This window comes from Chenopodium album, chromosome 27 (assembly GCF_948465745.1).
Source record: "Chenopodium album chromosome 27, dcCheAlbu1.1, whole genome shotgun sequence".
NCBI lineage: Eukaryota > Viridiplantae > Streptophyta > Magnoliopsida > Caryophyllales > Amaranthaceae > Chenopodium > Chenopodium album.
Window position 1 is genome coordinate 35,709,336 of NC_137860.1, and position 24,659 is coordinate 35,733,994.

Sequence of the window (24,659 nt, forward strand, 5' to 3'; positions counted from 1 at the left end):
ACAAGTAAACCCAGACACCTCTTGAAAAATCATCAACTAGAGTCAAAAAATAATGTGCACCACAAGTAGAGGGAGTTTTATATGACCCCCACAGATCACAATGAATCAATTCAAAAATACGACTAGCTTTGCTATCACTATTAGGAAAAGGGTCCCTAGATTGTTTAGCTTGAGGACACACGTCACAAGCTTTATTTAAAAAAGACTTAGTAGTACTATGACGAATAGCAGGAACTAACTTGACAACTCTATCCGACGGATGCCCAAGTCTTCTATGCCATAGCTCGAACTCTGTCAATTCCGGAACTTGCACCGCACATACTGTAGGAACACGCCGGAAATAATAGAGTCCGTCCTTCCGTTCACCGGCTCCAATCAGGCTCCCCGAATGTTGGTCCTGTATAGCACATAAAGAATTAGTGAAACGAACAAAACAATGCGAGTCATCAATCATCTTGGACACCGAAATTAAATTGCATTTCAATTTTGGAACAAATAACACATGCTCCAAAATTAAATCATTAGCCAGTTGTACACGGCCCTCCTTAAGTGCCACTGCTTGTTCACCATCAGGAAGACCCACAGGACACGGCGTGATCGTACAAACATCCATGAGACAAGATTCAAGACCGGTTACATGATGTGACGCCCCCGTATCTATTATCCAAGAAGACAGAAGCTCACCTTGCATACGATCCTGTTTATGGTTATTAACCATATTTAATAAAACCTGAACATCATCAGGTTTGAGGTCTGCCAAGGACAAATCAGTGGCTTGCGGGTTTCCTGTCACTGCATTCGCACGAGCAGGGGAGGGGGCAGCACGAGCAGGGGAGGGAGTGGCAGCAGCAGCAGGTTTGAACGCTGCAGGGGAGGCCTTGGTGGGCTGCCTCGAAGAGCTAGCAGACCCCTTGCGCTTCAATTCGAACCACCACTCAGGAAATCCGTGGAGTTCAAAGCATCCATCATTATCATGACCCGATTTTTGGCAATGCGTACAAAATAATTTCGACTTGTCTCGACGCTCCATACTCCCCTTCCCACGAATTGATTGAACTGCAAACGCATGAGCATCATTGGTTTTCTCCTTCTCGGCCTTCCCCCTAGCAATTCCTCTTGACTCCTCCTCTTGAAGAAGCGCTTGGTAAGCTCGATTCAAATCAGCAGCCGGTTGTTGAGAGAGCAAATTTGTTCTCACAGCCGCATATAAGTCATCATCAATACCAATTAAAAATTGGTGCAAAATCTCCTCGTCCCTGTCCAAGGCGAATTTACCAGCAACATCACAAGTGCAAAGCCCACAGTCACAACCGTGAAGGGGTTTGATTCGCGTGAGTTCATCAAACAAGCCCATCAATTTAGTGTAATAGCCTTCAACAGTCATGCCTTTGGTTTGTTTGCAATCGGTTATTTTTGCTCGCAATTGTTGCAAGCGAGGTCCATTGGAGATACAATAGCGTTTCTCCAAGTAATCCCAAAGTCGCTTCGCCTCCTCAAAGTACGGGATTGAAGCAGCCACTTTGGAGTCCATTGAGCGCAGTAGCCAGGAAACAAGCATCGAATTGACGGTTTCCCAATCAAGTATTTTCTTCTTCTCGGTGGGTTTGGTGATGGTTCCATCAACAAACACAAATTTCCGACGAGATCGTAGAGACAAAGTTATAGCCCTCGACCATGCCAAATAATTATCTCCTGTCAAGATTACGTGAGTAATCAAGTTTCCGGGCTGATCACCAGCGCCAAGGTAATATGGTGAAGCAGGATCAATTTTCCCTTCCTCCATTGATGAAGTTGGTCGAGCGTGAAATTAGCAGAGTGTTCTGCTCTGTTTTGGTTTTTTTTTAAAAATAGGGTTTTTGAGGTTTTGGCCTGATACCATGTCAAGAATGTGAATCCTTGGTCTTTGTATTACGGTGTAAGGGTATATATATACAACCTAAGATGGGGCTAAACATAAGCCCAATAGGAAGCTAACAATACAATATAAGCCTAGCTTAACAAAATCTTAATTAATTGTTGGTACATCATGCTTAATTAAATTAATTATATATAATCATAAACAACCAAAGTACAAAGTGAAAGTGGTGGAGCAAATACTGTGGGCTATTCTAATCTCTTTTCAAATTTAAAAATAAAATTTCTTTGTTTGGACATATACGCACTAAACTAGCATGTGCTATGAAGAGAAAGAACATGCATAAAACTTTAAACTTTTATAGTTTGTACAACCACTAATGTTGTTCATAAAGAGATATAGATATTAGATAATCACTTAATTTAATGGGCTCACTAATACATGCAATTATTGTACATTGTACAACCAGTCAACCACTAATATTGTTGCTCGAGGTATACTTCTTTCAAAAAATTTTTTTTTTTCCTGGTGAGATACTTTTTTCAACTTTTACGCGGTCTATACTCGTTTCGGTGGTTCGACCACGTATTCATGTTTTATTAAAGTTTTTTTTTTTTCGTATAATGTTACTGGTTATGCTACATGGCTATACTATTCATAATTTTGAAAAAAATTAAGTGACTTAGAATGTTTGATGAAATAAAATAGGTTATTTGACTTGTTCAAAAAGAAAAAAGAAAGTTATTTGACTGGTTAATAAAATAGTCATGCAATGTGAGGTCTCGTTAGAATTCTCTTATTGTATATTTTTTAAAATATTAACATTTTATACCGTACTTTTAATTATACATACTGGTAATTATAGATATTCGAGTTTGAATTTTGATATCAACAAATATATTAAATGAGATATATCAACTAATAAGAGTAATTTAAAACGAAGAAAGTACTTATGGTGTAAAAAAGCAATCCTTGTACTAAGTTGTACTTGTAAGAGACCATAGAGATCCTTTTTTTTTTTTTTTTTTTTTTTTTTTTTTCCTTTCAGTTCAAACAAGCTTGGTACTGTACTACTTTAGGAGTTCAGGTTTACGGAGTATCTTTTTAAAAAAGAGAAAATAAAAATAAAAAATAAAGTACAGCTTCAGGTTACTATCTTCTACTGACAGTCCTCGGCATTCTCATGTACTTGCAATCTTGCATCCATTAGTTGACCAGAACATTGTCTAACTACCAGTATTATACTCTACTTTAATTAATTGATTTAAAATACTTGTATTCCTTTGTCTAATTGTCTTATTTAAATTGTCACATATCAGTTTACGAAGTAACAAAATTTTTAAGGTAAGGGAAATAAAAAGAAGGGAAAACATTACAAAGTACTCCGCACTATATATTTCTATCATACAATAAATTACACCGTATGATTTTGTGAATTACACGGTCTGATTTTGTGCAATATTTCCTTTAAGTTGCTCGTATAGTTAAATGTCATCATCTAAATTGTTATTAAATTAATGAAAATGATAAACATAACTCTGAATAGGAAGTCAAAACTCAAAAGTAGCATTCCAATATTTAATAAAATTAAGCATTTATTACATTAATTTGCGCGTAAATTTGTTATGAATTCACAAATTATTTCCATTTTATTAGAAAGTATAATAATTACTTAAACATAGCCCTTAGGGCATAACATTACCCTTAAATATATACTTATTTTTGTGTACGTACATGCAATTGTGCCCACCACAAAAATCCCACCAGGATTAGCTTCTAATCTATGAAAATTAATATAATTATTGTTAATTACCATTAATGTATTTTTATGAGTTCATTTCAACTAATTATGATTAGCTAAACTTTGTATTATTACCCATTTGATCCTAAATCACCTATTTTAATATGCAAGTTGATCTACACTATCTGATCATGACATGTGATCTGATTCCATAACGTTATGTTGTTCATATATTTTATTTTATCTTGGCAGTGATGTTGTTCACATTATATATATGTTGATTGGTTAGCTAAGGTTGAATCTTCACCTTTATAATATAAGTATATGGATTTATTAATATTATTAATATTTTATAACTTGATTTCTGTAACTTTGTACGGATTATGAGTTATAACAGCATGGGATTACATGATAAAGAGGCTAAATTATATTTAGTAATTGTTTTTGGGAAGAGGTACTACATCACATCTTGCTCTTTGATAAGTCTCCTTACTTATCGAAATGAAAAGGTTTAAAGTACACCAAAAAACAATATAAAAAGTCAACTAATAATGCTCCATCACCATATAGACTAAATAAAATCAACCAATGAGAACACTTTTAATAATCAACAATGCAATATAGAGAGGTTTGATTAATTAGTCTTGAAAAAATTAATCAAGGAGTAGAAATTTAAGCTAGATAAATTAGTAGAAAGTTGTTTGTATATTAGTCTAAAACATTAGGCATAAGCAAAATAGATCTGAAAAATAATAAATTAAACATGAATAAAAACTATATACCCCATACTATAACGTGCGCGTACAATGAGACCTCATATTATAAGATTACTCTAATAGACAAACTGACCAGGTCATATTCTAACGTTCTAGAAATCTAAAATGACAGCTAATTCAGATAACATATACTTTTAATAATTAATTGTAAATATAAATTCAGGCCGGCTATCAAGAAACAAATAAAGAGTCGTTTTGATCTAACACTAGCATAGACAATATATAACACAGTATAAAAATAAACAAGTAAAATAATATAACCCAATATAATGCGTACAACAAGACTTCCATATTAGATCATTTGAAGAGACATACTGGCATATGCCAATGCTCTAGAAGTCTATAACTAGACAACTAATTCAAGGAATACTTTTTACTTCTATTTCAATTAAAGAGAAAGGAAAGTATAATATCCTATAACATGCATATGGATCCATATCAACTTAACTTAAAAACTAGCCTTAATTTCCTTTTTTTTCATCATGTGATTTCTACTTTCTCCCTATTATTTTCCACCTCCATTACTCCATGTACCAACTCCTTAGAAAAAAGCATATACTAGACAATATTTTAGATACGAAGGGATAAACTTAGTAAGTTGAAGTTGACATCCACTAACCATTTTTTTTTTAGAAAATATCACATATAGTATTACCTTAATATTTCGTATCCATATGAGTTTATTAAATCCGTGTTACTATGTTGACATGCTATTGCTTATGTTATGCTCACTAATCAATTAATTAAAAATTTATAATTATTATTAAAAATTTAAAATTATAATTAAAATTGTAGTGGGGAGTATTTGAGAGTCAAAGAGTGCCGTACATTTTTTTTCCCATAAAAAGACAACCAAGAAATACATTACTCGTATCTTTTGCACAAAAAACAAGCTAATATATTATCGTGCCGTCATTGAAACGTTCTTATGGTTAGACTCGAAACGCGTCTTAATTGAAAGAAACTCTTGTTACACTAAACAAAAGAAAATCGAAACTTTGTTTAGACTTCTCTGTTCTTCATAAACGCTATGTCGACTGTAGACAGTAGAGCACTACTTAGAGTCAATACTCAATACCAATTGTTTGTTGCTTACTGCTCTGTGCCTCTGGGCTCAGATACTTTGTATGAAGTACTCGTACTTCGTATATAAGTTCAGATACAATCAAACAAATACGGTTAACTATAAGTTTAGTACTTTAGTTACAGTCAATAACAAATCCAATTGTAGTGAAATATACAGTAAATGAATATTAGGCCATGTACTGTAATTCTATTTTACTTAATTTTTATGTTTTACTTTACATCCATTAAATCTAACTATACTCGATCACTCGATCAGACTACGTAGTTTTTTAATTTTAATTATCAAAAAAAGGACTTGTATGTGTGTTATTTTCATAAATATAACTAAGGTCCCGTTCTCTTCACCTTATTTTTGCTGAACTGAAATTATTTTTACTGAAACAAAATTATATTTGCTGAATTTCAATTATTTTTACTGAACTTAAATTAATTTTACTGAACTGAAATTATTTTTGCTGAACTGAAATTATTTTTACTGATTTTCTATTATAATTCTTCTTTAAGAAAACCGAATTTTACTGAACTGAACATATTTTTACTGAACTGAAATTATTTTTACATAATATTATTTATTTAATTGTTACAGGGCCTAAGACACCGTATTACTCATCTCATTAAGCAAACTTGATAAACTATTCTACAAGTACTACAGTATAGTTTAGGTGATACATGTTCCCATTCAAGATGTAACAATTATGGACTTATATGTTGCTTTTAATGAAATTCAAATATGAGATCAAACCTCTTGTTGTTTTCCTAAAAAAAAAATAATAATAATAAAAAAAAAAAAAAAGGTTATGAGAATTTTTTCTCCCATCACATGTACTCCTACTTAATTTATTGATTTAGATTTAATCTCTCATTATTGGAAAGTTTTGTTTGTCTTAGTTGTCAATTTTGTTCTTTGAAATTTTCCTTTTGTTGATTGTTCATTTGTTTTATAGCTTTCGTATCGGTTTGTAGCACTTGATAAGCTTATTTTCCTTATTAGATTAGGTAGCAACAATTAATTATACTCCGTATTACATTATATGTTTAGTTGAGTTGAAAATGGACTATTCCTCAAAGAAAAAAAAAGGGCTTATAAGTTCAATCGTAAATGGAAATTCAACGAAAACAAATTCAGTTCACCAAACATTAGCTCTGTATAATTAGTAAAAATAAGTGGTCTACCATAGCCTATTTACACTTTCCCTCTCTCCCCTCCTTCTAGATTTGACTTTTTTGGTTGATTGGTTCGAAGTTTAAGGATTCTTAAAAGTTGAACTAAACACACCCTTACTTAACAATAAAAATGTTTTATAAAAAACGGAATATTATAAACTTATACGGACCGGATCGAATTATAAAATATTACAGTACTAAAAACAAAAGAAGGTGGGTTGACCCGACCCGCTAAATTAGTGCTCCAACTTTTTTCAGGTGAGCTAAGACCCAAAAAATGCAGCAACATATATTTTTATTCCAATAATAACTCCCCCAAATTACTTGTATGATATTCATTTGACCTACAAAAAACGCACTTCTCTTTCTTCCTTTCTGATCATCAATTCTCTCTCAGGTACTATTTTTGTTCATAAATATTATTTCACAACATTATATTACATTAATTAGTTACATTTTATAATTGCATTTTCTGTTTTTTCTTGTTACATACCAAGTATATTTCATTTTTCTTCTTTCATGTATCTTTTTTAATGTAGGTTTTTTCTGAGATCTATAGCAAGATAGTTAGCTTTGCTAATTCGCCTTGTAATATAAATCGAGAAAATATCAAAATGGGAAGGGGAAAGATCACGATCGAAAGAATCGATAACTTGACGAGCAGGCAAGTAACTTTCACTAAGAGAAGGAAAGGGTTGTTCAAGAAGGCTAAGGAGCTTTCCATCCTTTGCGACGCCGAGGTCGGAATCATTATCTTCTCTAGCACCGGCAAGGTCTATGAAATTGCAAGTCATTGGTATGTTTTTCATCTATTTACCTTGTATTAACTTCGTTTTTTGGGTGTTAGTTTTTTCATTCGAAGGCAATATTCAACGTTGCCAAAATTGTTATTTTTATAAATAAAAAATAATAAACAAATAAAATAAAATCATTTTTAGTAAGAGACCTTTTTTTTTTAAAAAAAAATATTATTTTAAAATTAATTTATAAATTGGTAGGAAGTTATGTCGATATTGTCTTAAGAAGTAATAAAATACAATCCATATTTTAGGGGCTGGTCCCGGTTAATCAGCCTGATTAACAAAACTTTGTTAATCAGGTGGCAATATTGTAAATTGAGAGCTTTGGTATTTGTGTTATATTAATTTATTATTGCATTGTACGTTTTGCTAAAGTAGAACAGGTTACTTTCATCTTCTTCCTACCCATATATCTACCATTAAAGCACCATTGAAGCTTCCTCTTTCACCTCCACCAACAACAAACACCAACACCATCTCCTTCCTCTTTCGCCTCCACCGACAACAACCACCAACACCATCTTCTTCCTCTTTCGTCTGAATCATCTCTACCGACGTCAACCACCATGTCGGCGACAAATATAAGCGGCTTCGCCGCCAAATCAAACGAAAAACTCTATAAATTCCTCCGCTGAATCTGTCAGCAATTAAGCATCCTTAACAATCTCGAATTCCTCCATTGAAGTTCATTCTAGTTATCAGATGCAATTCTATGTTTTATTTTACTTTAATACCCCCAACTTGCCCTGGAAAAGACAAATTTACCCCCTGATAAACATTACAAGTTTATCAGCCTGATGAACTTGGATTTCCTCATATTTTTTAGCACCAAAAAAAATACAATCCATATTTAAAAATTTTCTTGTACTTTATACTCCTTATACGAAGTATATCAAGATGAACGATTTATTGGTCTACATGTTAATTATATTAAACAACAAAATTAAGAAGCTAATTCAAACAAATTAGTAAAAAGTTAGGATTGAAATTGGGGGAGTATGCAGTACATGTACTTCTTATGTAATAGATCAAGACAATTAGACAAAATTGGTACATCAAATAATTCTATTTTTATTTACAATTTAAGAGTATTATTAAGTGTTAGATGATCGTAGGAATCTCTAATTAAGAGAAGATAACAATGTTTTATTACATTTCAAAATGGATAAGATCAAAACATGTCCCAATTAATTATAATTGGGTCCATTTCATAATGGGTAATACGGAGTATATATCAATGGTCATTGTTAATAATTAATTTCCGAAGAAAAGAGAGCTAATTATATAAATACTTGTATAGATAAGGTCACAAGGGGCCTATATCATTTTAATTCGGGAGCTTGGTTATTAATGAGTCCAATTTAATTTAGAAATTATATACCATCAATAGTTTGGTTCATTAGCAAGGTTTTGAGGTAATGTTACAAGTTTTGACAATTACCATTCCAACATTAACAATTATTCAAAGTATAAGTCTCGCATAGGATATTAAGGATTGATCGATACTATTTCCAAACTGCGGTTCTATTACTTATAAACAATTCGTTTTCAAAAAACTTCTAATGAGAATGAGATTATATTAGGGACCATAGTCTGCCTAAAATCCCACTTGGACCCTAAAACTTGGACTAGTTCGTCACATAAAAGTTATCAGTTTTTGTAATTTATACATACTTGTATAGTTGTATTAGTGTTCCCTCCTTCAAACTAAACACGAGTTTTAGAATTGAATCAAAGGGAAATCATATTTAACTTTTTTTCTACCTCAGGTAAAATCGGTCTATAGGCAACTAATTGCACGATATTTATATAGTATTAGTGCTTGTACTCACATTATTCTTTGGGTTATAGCATCGATCTTGTTTTAATTTCTGAACATAGTTTGATGCTACGGATCCGACATTCGAGTTGAAGATTTTGGGGGGTAATTTGTTGCCTGTTTCAGTTATTAAATTTCTCTAACAGTTACGTTTGTGCTTACGTATCAAATCACATGATATCGAATCAAATAAAGCTTTACATTTACACTCAGTTCAAAATCTCCTTTGTTAATTATTTTTATTCTTTTCATATGCAATACTTTAATTGATCGTATTATTTTAAGCTAATAGCCATACATACATTATTCATTATCATTTCATGCGATGGATAACCAACATTATACTCGTAATTAGTGGGTATATTAATGAGGATTAAGCTTCCATGATTAATTTAATTGGCACTTGGTTGTTGACTAGAAGAGGAAGGATTCTAGTCAGTTTTTTAGATGATCAAAACTTCCAAACTACTTTTAGTATGATTTTGTCTGAATATGATTTCTCGGATATTATGCCTCAAATCATACCCATTTACTTTTAAGGTATCAGCATTATCGGATCATCTGATATATCGTGACAAAAATGTATGTATCATCACAATTCACAAGCAACTAATAATAATTTCCTGTTATTTGTACTTTACTGTTTTTTTATTTTTTATTTTTTATTTTCTTAATTTATTTATTTATTATTTTTTTTTTTATTTGTAACATTGGAGCTAGTAAAGTTTCTTTGAGTAGTTTAGCAAGTTTATTCCATCAGTAATTAAATTTCGTCTATTAATAAGCTCATGTTATATATATATATATATATATAAAAAAAAAAAAGTTCGGAAAATAATATAAAGCTGATCAATATCATTTGGTGCTATGTTTTTAGCATGCAGTCATTGTTGGAGCGTTACTACAAAGCAAATGAGGAGAATCAAGTGCTCAATCCTACTTCTGAGGCCCAGGTTTCATTTTTGTTCTACTCTCATCATTTAATTTACCAGAAGTTTAATTATTAGTATAAAATAAAATCTTTGAAGTATTTTATTACAAATTTAGTCAGTGCTACATTATTTAGCACGCTCCTCAATGAGTAATCACATGGAAAAATTATGAGTATTTTGTACTTAATGTAAGTAATTGTTTAAGTAAGAAGTAGCTCATGAAAGTAGTGGGTATTTTATGCTAAAATTTACTAACATTTCATTCTTATGGAGTTCCAGTTCATGTAAAATGCTAATAAGTGCACTTCTTAGGAAATGAATCTATTTGAGAACTAAAATTATTGGAGAATTGAGAAGTGATACTTTCCATGCCAAACCAAAAGCTTACACATTACTGTTTGGCTGATTATAAGAAGTTGTACTCCGTATATATGTAAGAGAAATTTCTGTTATTTAAGACTAAAGATAGGACTATAAATAAGCTAGGTCAATAATTTCCCAATTTGGTTTCACTTTTTGTATGTTTTTTTCAACCAAGCATCTAAAGGCAAACCACAAATTAGTTTATGTATTGTACAGGCTACTATATAATTTTATGCACTCCTCTTAATAAGTGGATCATTCTAAGGCTTTGGAGCATATATATGCATCATATCATATCTATCATACACAGTTTGGTGCACCATACACCTAGGAATAGGTTTGCATAAGACTGGTACGTAAAAGGTGCATTTAGGACCTTTTGTTTTAGACGGTAAATATATAGTACATCTTACCTATTTATAAGTACACCCAAGTGCATGCATAACATTATAACATATATACATAACTGATAACTTAAAAAGTCTATGTATTCATTCAGATGAATTATTAGGCATAGCCTTTAGTTTCTATTATATGTGAAGCATAAGGAACTAATGACGCAAATATATACTAATTTAAAACTGGAAATGTACAGTTATGGAAGGTTGAAGCGGAGGGTTTAAGGCAACAGCTAGAGGAGTTGAGGAAGAACAGCAGGTACCTCATGATTCCCATACCATAAACTTCTTAATTATGAGAGACAACTTAATTATATAATACATATAATTAAGACCTCAATTTTCTTATACCATCCTGTATGATAAATTAAACTCGAACTATGCAGCTAACAGTTCTATATATATAACCTCAGTAATGAGTTGCTCATAAGATAATTAGGACACTACATATGTTTTTGACCTTTGAAGAAGGGAAGAACTAGGGCACTACTTCAGTGAATTATAGGCAATTATTTTAATAAATGTGTGATAAACCTATCTATAATATAGTGGCAGAATTTGTTATGTGATAAATTCATGTAGTGTAAATGCAGTTTTGAATACATGATAGCTTCATGATGTTTTGCTTAGTTAGATCAATCTTGTTATGTACTATAACTATCTACTACTTCGTATAAACTACTGTTTTGTATTGTACAATAACCGTAGCGTGTGCATGGTATTTACAAATACTAAGATATATATTTACAAATACTTCGTATGTTGTTCATAGGATTTATATTGGATAGTAGTATAGTACGGAGTACTATCTTAAAACCTAGCTAGATTAACTGAGATTAGGAAACATCATATGATTCATACCTTCCTAGATCAAACTTCTAGCTAGCTTAGATACCGAACAAACTAGAATGATACCAATCAATCAACCAATATATAAGTAGGAAATAGTCTAGAACAAGGAAATGCATTACAAAGTAGTGGAAACTAAGTAATTAATAGTTCATACAATCTGTAGAATATTATACCACATCAAAGATTCGTGCTTACCAGCCAGTTACCATATAGGATCATCCTAAACATGTGTCGAATTTACAACTTCTGTGAACACACAATCTAGATTAGCAACTTCCTTCATTTAGTGGAAGACTGGAAAATAAAACTTCTTGGTAAGTATAAATTCATATGTTTTTGTCGACCAAATAATATTACAATCTCCACTTCTTATGAACTTCTACTTCTCATACTCCGTATTTGATATCATGAAATATTGAAAATTTCATGAAAATGGCATATATAATTAATAAAAAGTCGTTTGTTTAAATTTTGGGAATTGTTACATATACCTAACAAAGATTTGAGATTTCATAATGATTTATCTAAAAATAGTACTCCGTATGTTATTTCATTATGATGAAACATACATATTAATTTAATACTCATGGATTGGACGTGAAGAATAAGTTAATGCCACATAATTTGGAAATCAATCGTCTTTTAGGATTTACAAAATTGCTCGGTTATATAAGAAACGAGTTATTGTGAATTGCAGCTAGCCAAAAACAGTACATGTAGTACGTACTACAACTTCAAGCAACAAACTAAGTGTTTAGTTAGCTGAAGATCAATCAACAAGCAGGGATTTGATGAAGAAGATCACGACGAATTATAAGAACGTACATGGAGAGATGTAATACATGACGGACACATATTGAATGCATGCACTACTACGTACATAAAACAAATATCCTCAGGAGATGTCAACTAGCTTAGCTAGTGTAGTGGTAAAAGCAGATGTCTGGATTTAGAATCCACTTTCGTGATTTATGAATTTTTGGGGAAACAAAAGATAGAGAGAGAAAGAGGGAAAGAGTCTTTTAGTTAAATTCATCATCTTTGTTTTGCAGGCAGTTATTGGGGGAAGATCTTTCAGAACTAAGCATTGAGCATCTGGAAACCCTAGAGGCTCAGTTGGAGATGGGTACAAAGGCTATACGTTCAAGGAAGGTGAATTTTCATTCTAATATTTTTTATTTCACAAATTCTTATCTGTACGTAGTTGGTCATGCACAACGTGAGGTTAGTCATTATAGGAGTTACTTCATTAGTGTAATAAGGCCAATTTGGTCAATGTTAAAAGGGTTACTTGTCGGTCAGTATAATAGGGTTACTTGGTCGGTGTTATAGGCCATGGGTTACTTTGTCCTTCTTATAAGTGGTCATACGGTGTGCCTGACCATACACAAAACGGGCTGTTTTTATTTTGTTGTTTTATTAATTTAAAATTTTTATTATTTTACTAAATAATTACGGGTGGCGTGTGTATTGTGCAGGAGGAGATTTTCCAAAACAAGATACAAGAACTTAACAAAACGGTAAGTTATATAGTTTTATGTATGTTTACATTTTAGTTAATGCTTGGATCATCGTAGAAAACTAACACTCACTGAGTCACTTCTCAAGAATTTTCATTTTTCGAAATTTCCTGGAAGTGCAGAAAACTATTTGGTTGACTGCGAAAAGTTACTTCCAGTTGGTATTTCTCCTTATCAAGTAGGGGATTAGGTAAGCAATTTAGCCTCATGCATTTTGTAAAAGGAATTTTCAAATACATTTTGTCAACTAAAGACCTTAAATTTTATTTTGAAAAACAAACTTCGATTCTTATCCTTTTTTTAACGACCTGAGTCATGCATTGTGTATACAAGTACTTCCTCTGTTCTTTTTTACTTGACCTGTTTCTTTTATCACGCTTGCCAATGCAAAACTTTAACGATCAATAACTTTAATTCTACATAAGTAAAAATTATAAAAGTTATATATTATGATAGTACTTATTGAGATGAATTCAAAAAGATCCTACATGAATATGTTTTTCCTCACATATTTTTCACAAAAGACGGTCAAAGAAGGGGTGATGAATAGTGTAAAAGTCAAAGCGGGTCAAGTAAAAAAGAACGGAGGAAGTATAACATTTGAGGAGACAAAACTAACTTTTAGATTAATGCTTGGCAGGAGATCCTCGTGCATCAGGAAAACATGGAGTTGCACAAGAAGATTAATCTCATGCGTCAAGAAATGATAGAATTGCAGAAGAAGGTTGAGCTCAATGACACCAATTTATCTATCTAGGTCACAACTTCAGTTTGCTAGTGCTGTTACATAGGTCGAGATAATAGCCTACTCCATCTACTATGTCCGTCCCATCAAGATTGCCCCATACCAAAAATGCATGTCCCACTGAATTTGGTCCATTCCGTTATTTATATATTATCCCCTTCATAATCCACAGAAAGACAATAAAAAAAAAACCCTACATGTTTTCAAGTGAATCAATTATTGAAAAGCAAATTAAAGGGTATGAGACAATTTTAATAGAATGGAGAGAATACATATTAGGATTAGACAACAAAGTGACTAAAAATGATAGTATGAAATTGAGGTAGTCAGTGGGCTGGGGTATTAGATCGGTTTAGTTCAAGCTAATCCGACCCAATTAACTTGGCTGTCCGGACTAATAATGACTTGAATTGGACCCCCCCCCCTCTTGGCCCATTAGCTTAGTTTAATTCAAAGATTTCAAACCAGCTACGTATTACTCCCTCTGTTTGTTTGTTTTTTTTTTTTTTTTTTTTTATTTTTTTTTTTTAATATGCATCAGTTTGATCGGCACATTTGCCGAGACGTTACTTTGACCATTAATATCTTTAATTGTACATTAGTAAAAATTGTAACAAAATTATATTATAAAATTAGACATTATGACAAATCTAATGATATATTATATAATAACATTTATAAATTTTTTAAAGGTTTAAAAATTAAGTCAACCATGGTACGTGAATAGTGCAATTGTCAAAGTGATGCATATAAAAAAAACGAAGGGAGTACAAGTTTTTATTTTTCACAAAAATTAACAAAAAGTGACCATGATCATATAAGAGGCACTAATTAATTTGCATGAACTTTCAGGTTTCAGGAGGACAAGGAAGGGATGATCAGGAAGGAGGAACCTCTAGCGGCGGGGCGGCATCAGCATACGACACCTATGATCCCATTGAGCTCAAGCTAAGCTAACTGAAGAGGCCATATAAATGGTACAAGCTAAGCTAAGTTTTAAGCAGTGACATGTGATCAAGTGGGTTTTATTTTTCTATACATACTAGCATTTAAGATTGTATCCACTTTTAAGCCCAAAATAAGCCCGAAGGGCTTTTTAATTGGGTTTAGGGCCGTGAAGGGATGTTAAGTTGCATGCCTGAGCCTATTACTAGTATGTTTTTAAGTGGACTATTTTTAAGTACTTAAGTTGTGTGACATTAGTTGTGATGTACTGATGTTGTACTGTGTCCCATTTTGTTCTTTTTCCTATAGACGATTGGAAAAATCTGAGGGTGATACTACCTCGAGTGAAATCGAGCTTTAATGTTGACTCAAATTTTAGCTGAATTTTGAAATTTTCAGACTCGGTTTTAACTCCTAACTTGACCTGAATTTTTTGTATGCTATATATCGTTTTTTGAATGAACTAGGTGAAATGAATTGGCTTTTTAAAAGCCCTACTTAAGATTAGTTGACAATAGAAGAAGTAACTTACTACGTATTAGCTAGCTTTTTTTATATTATTTTTTTAAAAAATATTTTTTAATTTTTTTTTTAATATATATATATATATATATATATATATATATATATATATATATATATATATATATATATATATATATATATATATATATATATATATATATATATATATATATTCATATTTAAGTTACCTACATTAAATAAACGATCTAAAAACTAGAGCTAAAAACTAGGAACTCTCCCGTGATTACATGATTTATTATCGATCGTGCCTAGCTGGCTAGCTAGCCTCTAGTCCATTGCCTACATGATGTCCACAACCTAAGAACATACTAATAAACCATGGGAGCTCATCTCTACTTTAGGCAATAAGCAATTAAGCATGCAATGAGTTATATTTTACACATTCATTCTTCTCCTTCACTAATTATTGCTTTATTAGATGAAATTTTGTATTTACATAATAATTCTATTCTAATTGATCGATGTATAATTCTACTAGCAAAAAGGAACTTAATTGAATGTGTAAGGGCTTGTTCTCATACGATTATTTTCACTTCAGTTCAACTCCTAATTTCCTTCTCATATAAAATATTCAGTTCAACTCAGTTCAGTCAATGAGAACGGGCCCTAAGAGTTCACAAGTCTATTTTAAAGGGTAGGGTACATCTTTTACAAAGTACAAAGCACAGTAAGTAGTATATCCACCATTACGTTCCATAATTGTGGGCAAATTAGACCTTTTTTTTTTTGTAAAATAATAAAATTTGTAAAAAGATCCTCGTACAGTTCACTCCAATAATCCTCGTATCAATCAAATATGCATCCTTAAACAAAAAGACATAATCTGAGCTCTAAGCAAGCTGAGCAGAATTTATAGTACTAATTAAATCTTTAATTACAGTTACTGAATTGGTTAAGCTTTTTATTACTTTGTCTGAATTAATATATAATTAATTCATAAAGATATGATAGTACACCAAAATCTTCATTGATAGTGATGAATTAGAAGGAATCTCTTGAATCAATGATACTCTACTAAATGGAGTATGTACTGTATTCCTAGTAAAAGCCATTATCTTTTGTCTCTACAAAACTCTGTAAAGCCAATTTTATGTATACGGATAGCCGTAAAATACCACATCCAAAATATTTATAATGGCCTACTCATATTTACTAAATTGAGCTGAACTGAACTGATTGGAGCTGAACTGAACTGAACTGAACTGATTGGAGCTGAACTGAAATGAATATTTTATGAGAGAGGGAAATTAGGAGTTGAACTGAACTGATTAGAGCTGAACTAAACTGAACTGAATTGAAATTAAGTAAATGTGAACATACCTTAAATTAGCTGACATCTATGTGAACATATAATTATGCATAATTTTTCATTTTTTTTTGATAAATTATATTTATGCATAATTATATTAATTCCCAATGATTTCATTTTTCTTTTATATATTATAGTCGGTTGTAAATTAGATATAACTTTTAATTTGGTTGTATTTTATCTAATCAATCGATATATTTGAGGATGATATTGGCTCATAACTTCATAAACGATATGAGTTTATATTTCATCTCTACCTAAAAAGGGTTGCATTAAATGATTCAACTTTTTAACATGTTACTCCATTTTATATAGGCATATATATAGCTGAATGTTCTTTTAGAATCCAGTGTAAAGTTCTCCAAGTATCTCACACCTAAAATTGGTAGTCAAATATATATAACAAGTACACGGTCAAAATAGGAAACCTTCGCTTCTTACCGTTTTTATTAGTACTAACTTTGATGCAATTGATCTATGAACTTTTTTTTTTTTTTTTTTTTTTTTTGAAACAATTGATCTATGAACTTAAATTTACGTTTCCACTTGATTATGACTAATTAAATGAGTTCTTGCCCATGCTAATACGAATATACGATCTAGTAATTCGGAATATGAAATATTTATAAACCATTTGTTGTGTAAAACTATATATGGAACACATACTACATAGTAGGAAGAGTTAATGAAGCATGACACACTCAACTAGGCGTATATTAGGCCATATCTTAATTTTACCAATGAGCTTCTAGCTAAATACTTCATATGATCCGTTTTTTTTTAAAAATTTATTATCCGGTTTGTACTTTTACACTATTTACATCTCTTTTAAAACCATATTTTGCATTTTATTATGACTTAGTAAAAGTATAATCATGCAATATCTTGTTATATACGTTTTGATAATTGTAGTGGCGGGGTGCAATACCAAATAAAATTAAATAAGAAATGTATATATATCAATTTATTCAATTCTGAACTTAAGACATACTAGTATAATGGAGTAATAATTAATGACACAAGTCAATAAACAAATTTTTTTCTTCATTTTTTTCATTTGCACAAAATTATTGCTTTATTTAATTGACCTCAGATCATGTATGTATTGAATCTATTGATAAGTAGTGTTCAAGTATGTATTGATAAGTGTTCTAGCTACTATAAACTAGATGTAAGAAGTTAATTCCTTATTATTGGGAGGATAAAGATACATAGAAAAAGAGAAAGAATCCCCTAAAACTTTCCCAAAGTTTTCTGAAGTCTATTTGAAGGCTTGTTTCTGAGTTGTTCTTACTTCACTATTGCATGCAAAAATGTACTCGTAATAGAAAATTAGAAATCTACCAATGGAAGCCATTAAAGATCGAGTCAATTTCTTTAGTCTCATGCTATTTGCGTATATGGAGTAGATTTCAATATAGATGCTACACACACATAAAGGAAACCTAGGAAATTGCAGTTTAAGGTTACTTATTATTAATTGGAGCAACGTACATATCTTTAGTCCAGGTATCGAGCGTTGTTTTGATTATAAGCAACCTTCCTCCGATCTTTGTATGATCGTTTAATTAATAGTTAGCTTGATAAGATATTTAAAACATAAGATTAAATCATGACTACATTGTATAAGGTTGGAGATAAATGAATATTTTATATGTAGTAACATTAGCTCTTTTTTTTTTTTTGGGGCTTAGAGAGCCACAAGGGCAGTGATAAAAAATCGATCCCAAGATCTTTTGGAATCGAGAGGGGAACTCTAACCACTTGAGCTATCCCAATAGCTAATTAATAATACACATACTTCGTATATCTTAAATAAGGATTGAAAAGAGGATGTTAAAATATAATACTCTTTGTGTCCTTTTATAAATTCAACAATTTTCATTTTATCACAATCCCTAATAACCCTAAGGTTCACTACAGTGTATCATAACATTTCTTTTTTTAACAAGACTATACCATACAAATTGAAACCATGGTACTTCGTACAAAATTTAAGGATTAATGATAAAATAGAGACGATAATTACTAGTTTAAGTAGCTAGGGCGGAGGTACTATAATCTCTATCTATCTATATATATACTAAAATAACAACCGTTGATGTCATCACTGCTTACGTGTCACTCTCTCATTTAATTTTTTTCCCTCCAAAAAGCAACGATGATGTCATTTTTTCCTTTATAAGCTACCCTATATATTTAATATTGTTTTGAAAATTAAATTCCATTTGAATTATAAATTTTGGGTTTTTTACACATATTATGTTATTAATTATTTAAGAGTTGTTAATAATAGTTAATAATATAATTTAATTGAAATTTCCTAATTAAATATGAAAATTATGCACTTTTGGAAATTATATATTCATATTTAATCAAAAATTAATTTGGAAAACGGAGGAATTAGTTATTTTCTTTCAATATGTGTTAAAAGCCTATAATTCAATTCTTATTATAAAACCGTGTATCGCACGGGGTTAACCTAGTAAGTAAACAAAGGTTTCTTTCTAAAATAAATAAACTTAAAAAAATTAGCCAAGACTCAATAGTATTTCGAAACATGGCATTTCAATCTTCAACTTTACAACCCTCAACAAATAAATAACTAGACACTTTGGTACACTTTTGTATCGAAGGGATTCCTAGATCCTACATTCCTCATTCTAAGAAACCCTTTATGTTATTTATTTTTTTTTTAAAAAAATCTGAGAAACCCTTTATTGGTGATAATTAATTGTTCTTTAACTATTTTACCAAATTTTATTGGCTTTTATAATGGTGATTTATTATTTGAATTACTCCGTACAAGTTTGTAGAGAACCCTTAATTTTTAGGGTTACAAAATTTTGAAAATTATTGAAATTTAAATATTTGTGGAATAGTTGAAAAACTCCTGAGTATAATTAAAGAGTCGTCCATTAATCGAGAACAGGAAACATACAGGTGTAAAATATGTGTCTTGATTAATCAAATGATTTTTAAATTGACAAGTAGCCGTACTCTAGTATAATTTACATCACCCGTGACAATTGCTAACCAATTAGTAAACAAAACAATTCAATACACTCGTTGTATGCAAGTTTTTGCCAAACTTGTACACTACATAAGTACATATACCTTAGAAAAACAGTCATCAAGTATTTCCTTTCAACAGAAGAAAAGCTGCAGTAGTACAACAGAGCCAGCAACCAGCACTACCTTGTACAAACTAAGTCAAATTATCTCTTTTTCTCTAATCTTAACTATCTTCTTAATTATCAAACCATCAACTTAAATTCCCAGATTTAGTAAGTTTTAATCTCTCATTCTTTAATTGTTATACATTTATCCCTCTTTTTTTCTTTGGATTTTCCATATCTTTAATGATTTCGATCAATTCGATCTGTAATATATAAATTATTGTAATGTACTGGATTCTATTTATTTAATTTTATTTTTGGTAATGATTGCTAGATATTCCTTCCTAGGTTCTTTTATACTGTTTGACTTTATTTCTGTTCAATAAAATTTCTTAAAAATATTGCAGGAAAAAGTAGAGAAAAGGAAAAAATGGGGAGAGGAAAGCTGGTAATACAAAGAATTGATAACACAACAAGCAGACAAGTAACATTTTCGAAACGAAGGAGTGGATTAATCAAGAAAGCGAGGGAGCTTTCGATACTTTGTGATGCTCAAGTTGGATTGATTATCTTTTCAAGCACCGGAAAACTCTATGAATTTTCCAGCACAAAGTATGTAACTTTAATTAAATTATAGTACATCTTTATTGAGAATTTTTACAGAATTTTCTTTATTATTGATGTTTTTTAATTTAATTTCTAGGGTAAAATTAGGGCTTTTATTGGTCAATTTCCTTCTTTTTTTTTTTTTTTTTTTCTAGTCAAAGCCCTAACGTTCTTGATGATGTCTTTACTTTTATTCTCCCATATGATTTTTATGGTTAAATGATAATGATAAAAGTAGAGATGTATAAAATGTTTGAGGTTATATATATATTGATTGCAACAATTCGATGTGGATGTCAACTACATTACAACTAGAGGTTAATTTAGTTGATAAAATCGGGGGGAGGGGGGGGGGGTAATATGTACTCCAAGATCTAGAATTGATTTCCGTCAAAATCATTTCCCTTCACGCCCAAAAGAAGAAAATATAAAACTGTTTAATACTAGTATTTATGATTGTAGACAGTAACAGATGAATATAATGACCCTTTTTACATTGCTTTTTATGGTACAATTTCAGTCAATTATTTAAAAGTTAACGGCTTATATGTGTAATTTCAGCATGAGATCAGTGATAGAGAGATACCATAATACACATGATTGTGTTCTACAACCAACTCCAGCTGATGACCTTAAGGTACTTACCTTGATCCTCTTTCTCTTGCTTGCATCACAACCTGGGCTAGCTAAATTATTATTAGCACGCATGACATATGTGAAGTGTATAACTTTTATTTATTTGCGAGTATTTGGTATTAAAACACATTTCAGTTAAATTTAGGTCTACTTTATGACATACACTAAGACCATACGGAGTATTTTGTAAAAAATAATTTCAGTTCAGTAAAAATAATTTCAGTTCAGCAAAAGTAAGATGAAGAGAATAAGGCCTTAAATGAGTGGCATGCTAATGAATTTTTATGACATACACTAAGACCATATTTTGTTGTTTGTGATTTATTAACTACAATAATCATCCATCCAATTGTCTCAGCTATAACTTGTTCTTAATTAACAAGCTTATATCGATAAAATTCAGCTTTAGTTTTTTATTATTCATAATTTTTTTTTTCCTTCTAATTTCTACTCTTTTTCTCCAGTTTTGGCAAAGGGAAGCAGCACAGCTTAGGCACCAACTGCAGCTTTTAGAAGAGAGCCACAGGTGGAAAAACTTATATATTTTCTACCACTTAATTTGTTTTTTTTTTTTTTTTTTTTTTTTTTTTTTGCCGGACATTTGTAAAGTGAAATATATTAATATCATTTACAAATATATTTTCTACCACCAAATAAAGCATACAAGTATTAACTAATAGTTGCACTCTATTTACAGAAAACTAATGGGTGAAGATCTCTCAAATTTGAGCATCAAAGACCTTCAGAGTTTAGAAAATCAATTGGAAGCTAGTTTAAAGGGTGTCCGAACGCAAAAGGTGATTGAGCAACTTCCATTGTTCATAATTATATATTCTTGTTAAAATAGTAATAACACTTACTTAAATTGAAGGTGAAATTCCCTGTTTCTCATGGGGGCATTTTCATGAATTAATTAACAACTTTTTCATTATTGTGGGTTCCACAATTAAATAAAGTTGAATAAAATTGTTGATTTATTTACGAAAATGGCATGTGAGAAATAAATTTTGTTTCTTACTATGAGAAATTGGGTATCCCCAATTTGAAGGCGATATCACCTAGTGCATGCTAAGCTACATGTTTCTTGATTAATTGATCAATAATATACGTAGTATAATAATTGTAAATTGTAATGATAATGTTGGCAGGATCAACTTCTAGCTGAGGAGATTACAGATCTGAAGCGAAATGTATGTTTGATCGATATATAAACCTTTCACGGAGTAGTAATTGGAATTATAGCCTTAATTATTCGCGGTTTTATTGAGCTTATTGTTTACAGGGAGGCCTTACACGTCAAGAAAATATTCAACTTCATCAGAAGCTTCACATTGTAAAACAAGAAAATTCGGATCTTAGAAAGAAGGTAGTCTTAGTACTTGTGTTAATTAATAATTAATATTAATCAGTTACACAATTTTATGTGATTATAAATTATGTGTCTCAGTTGAACGGGGCATACAAGGAGCATCAAGCATATCAACGACCACACACGTCGATTAGTGTTCAAAGTGAGCGTTACATACCAGTTCGTCTTCAGCTAAGCCAACCACAACCATTGAACATTGATGGATCAACAAGAACTACGACTAAGCTAGGGTAATTTTTTTTTACTATCATCAGTTTGTCAGAAATCTGTAATTTCTAGAATATGTACGTATCAACACCATGTCGATACTACTATATATCGACTTGACTGATGTATATGTACTATCTGCAGGTTACAATTGCAATAGCAAATAGAGATCGATGTCTTTCAAGTCTTTACTCGAGATTTCGAGAACAAGCTAACTAGCTAAGTTACATAGTGTTACCACTTCAACGTTACACAGTTGCTGCTCGATCTTGTTGTATGATATCCATTTAGCAAAAAGGCCTACAAAATGAACAAAAATGAGAATGTGTAAATGGTGTGTTACATTGGCATGTTTCTTAAATCTCTGCATTTTTCGATTGTCAATGTAGGAGATTAGGAGTAATTTACACGAAACTACGTACAGAAATACAAAGTACTAATGTAATTAAGGGCCTAATCTCATACGTTGAAATTTAATTCAGTTCAGTTCAGTTCAGCTCCTAATTTCCTTCTCTTATAAAATATTCAGTTCAGTTTAGTTCAGCTGAGTTCAGTCAATGAGAACCAGCCCTAAATATAACTTGAAGAACTGCATCAGCCATAATATTTTCCTTAAAACTACAACATTATGACTTTTAATTTGCACTATATACATACACGTCAACTTGACCAGGTGTTTATACTAATTTTCTTGGAAATAAATGCTACTCCGTATTACATAATAGTTAGATTGCTAAATCACTAAATTAGATTTAGATTGGAATTTCAATTCACCGTCATCTGCCCTTTGAAGAGCTGTGACGGGAGCCTTCTAAACGTACATTGTACATAAATAAACGTAACGGTATGGTATATACTTTAAATGCCGTAGAGCTATTAATTAATGATATTTCTCCTAATATTTCGTCAAATTAAAATCTCTAATTTCAATAAGCTTCTATTTATATAATCTAGAGACTAGCTAGCCAATATAAAATGAATTAAGGTTCAAATATAGTAATATTGTGAATTTGTGATGGTAAGTGGTGATCCATGATAAGCTTAGAAAAATGCAGTGATGATACCATAGTTGATTGTCCTCGTACTAGTACATCGTGATTAAATCATATAATAGTTAAATAAAATTAAACAAATAGTACTGTTTAGTATATAAATGAGTATTTAAATGCCATTATTTGTTAGTAGGAGAATTCAAGCCTTGAACAAATCAAAAAATAAGCTCAGATTTGTCGCTTTTGCTTGTGTAGTTGTATGTTATTCGTCAATGTCGTCATTAATTTAGCTTCATAGTACTTGTTACTTTGTATATCATATAACTTATATGTTACTCTTTTCGTCTCGGAATACTATATTCGTATTGGCCATATTTTTAGTAATCTGAATAAAATTTAATTCGTTTTATATTATATTGTTAGGTATATCTCAATGTGTAGTTTTATAATCTAATACGAAACTTTATGTATACAAATATGTTGATGCTCAAATGTGAACATTGTGTAAGGTAAAGGAATACATGCATCTTTGACGAATAATTGATGTTTATCACCTCTAATTAATTTGACGCATTCTTAAAGTATTCTCTTGAAAAAGTATGATAAGTATATATACACTATGATTGTGCGACATATAACAACTATATATGTATAAATTCTATTTTCCACTCTTCCTTAATTTGGATATAAACTAACATAAGGTATTGATTCTAATTTCTTTAGTATATACAGTACAACTTAATTATGTCTTTCTTTTCTTCATTAGGTTGCAATTCTCTAATATGGTATAATGTTGCTCTCAATAGGCTAACTATATATTCTTTCCTTATATTTGTGCTGTTATGAATAAAGCTAATATAGTACGAGTAATGTTTACTT

General features: G+C 30.9%; 2 protein-coding genes across 2 annotated transcripts; both read left to right on the top strand.

The window, feature by feature from the left end:
* Positions 1-6,959: 6,959 nt before the first annotated feature.
* LOC145621239 (MADS-box transcription factor 23-like) lies at positions 6,960-15,582 on the top strand. The gene is made up of 8 exons (XM_081675978.1): positions 6,960-7,019; positions 7,162-7,418; positions 10,119-10,194; positions 11,132-11,193; positions 12,839-12,938; positions 13,265-13,306; positions 13,947-14,030; positions 14,904-15,582. Exons 2-8 carry the CDS (start codon positions 7,237-7,239, stop codon positions 15,006-15,008), a joined length of 651 nt encoding a protein of 216 aa, XP_081532104.1. The 5' UTR covers positions 6,960-7,019; positions 7,162-7,236; the 3' UTR covers positions 15,009-15,582.
* Positions 15,583-20,394: 4,812 nt separating this feature from the next.
* On the top strand, positions 20,395-22,948 carry LOC145620162 (MADS-box transcription factor 23-like). The gene is made up of 8 exons (XM_081674797.1): positions 20,395-20,582; positions 21,138-21,213; positions 21,677-21,738; positions 21,910-22,009; positions 22,361-22,402; positions 22,495-22,578; positions 22,660-22,811; positions 22,933-22,948. Exons 1-8 carry the CDS (start codon positions 20,401-20,403, stop codon positions 22,946-22,948), a joined length of 714 nt encoding a protein of 237 aa, XP_081530923.1. The 5' UTR covers positions 20,395-20,400.
* Positions 22,949-24,659: the final 1,711 nt, after the last annotated feature.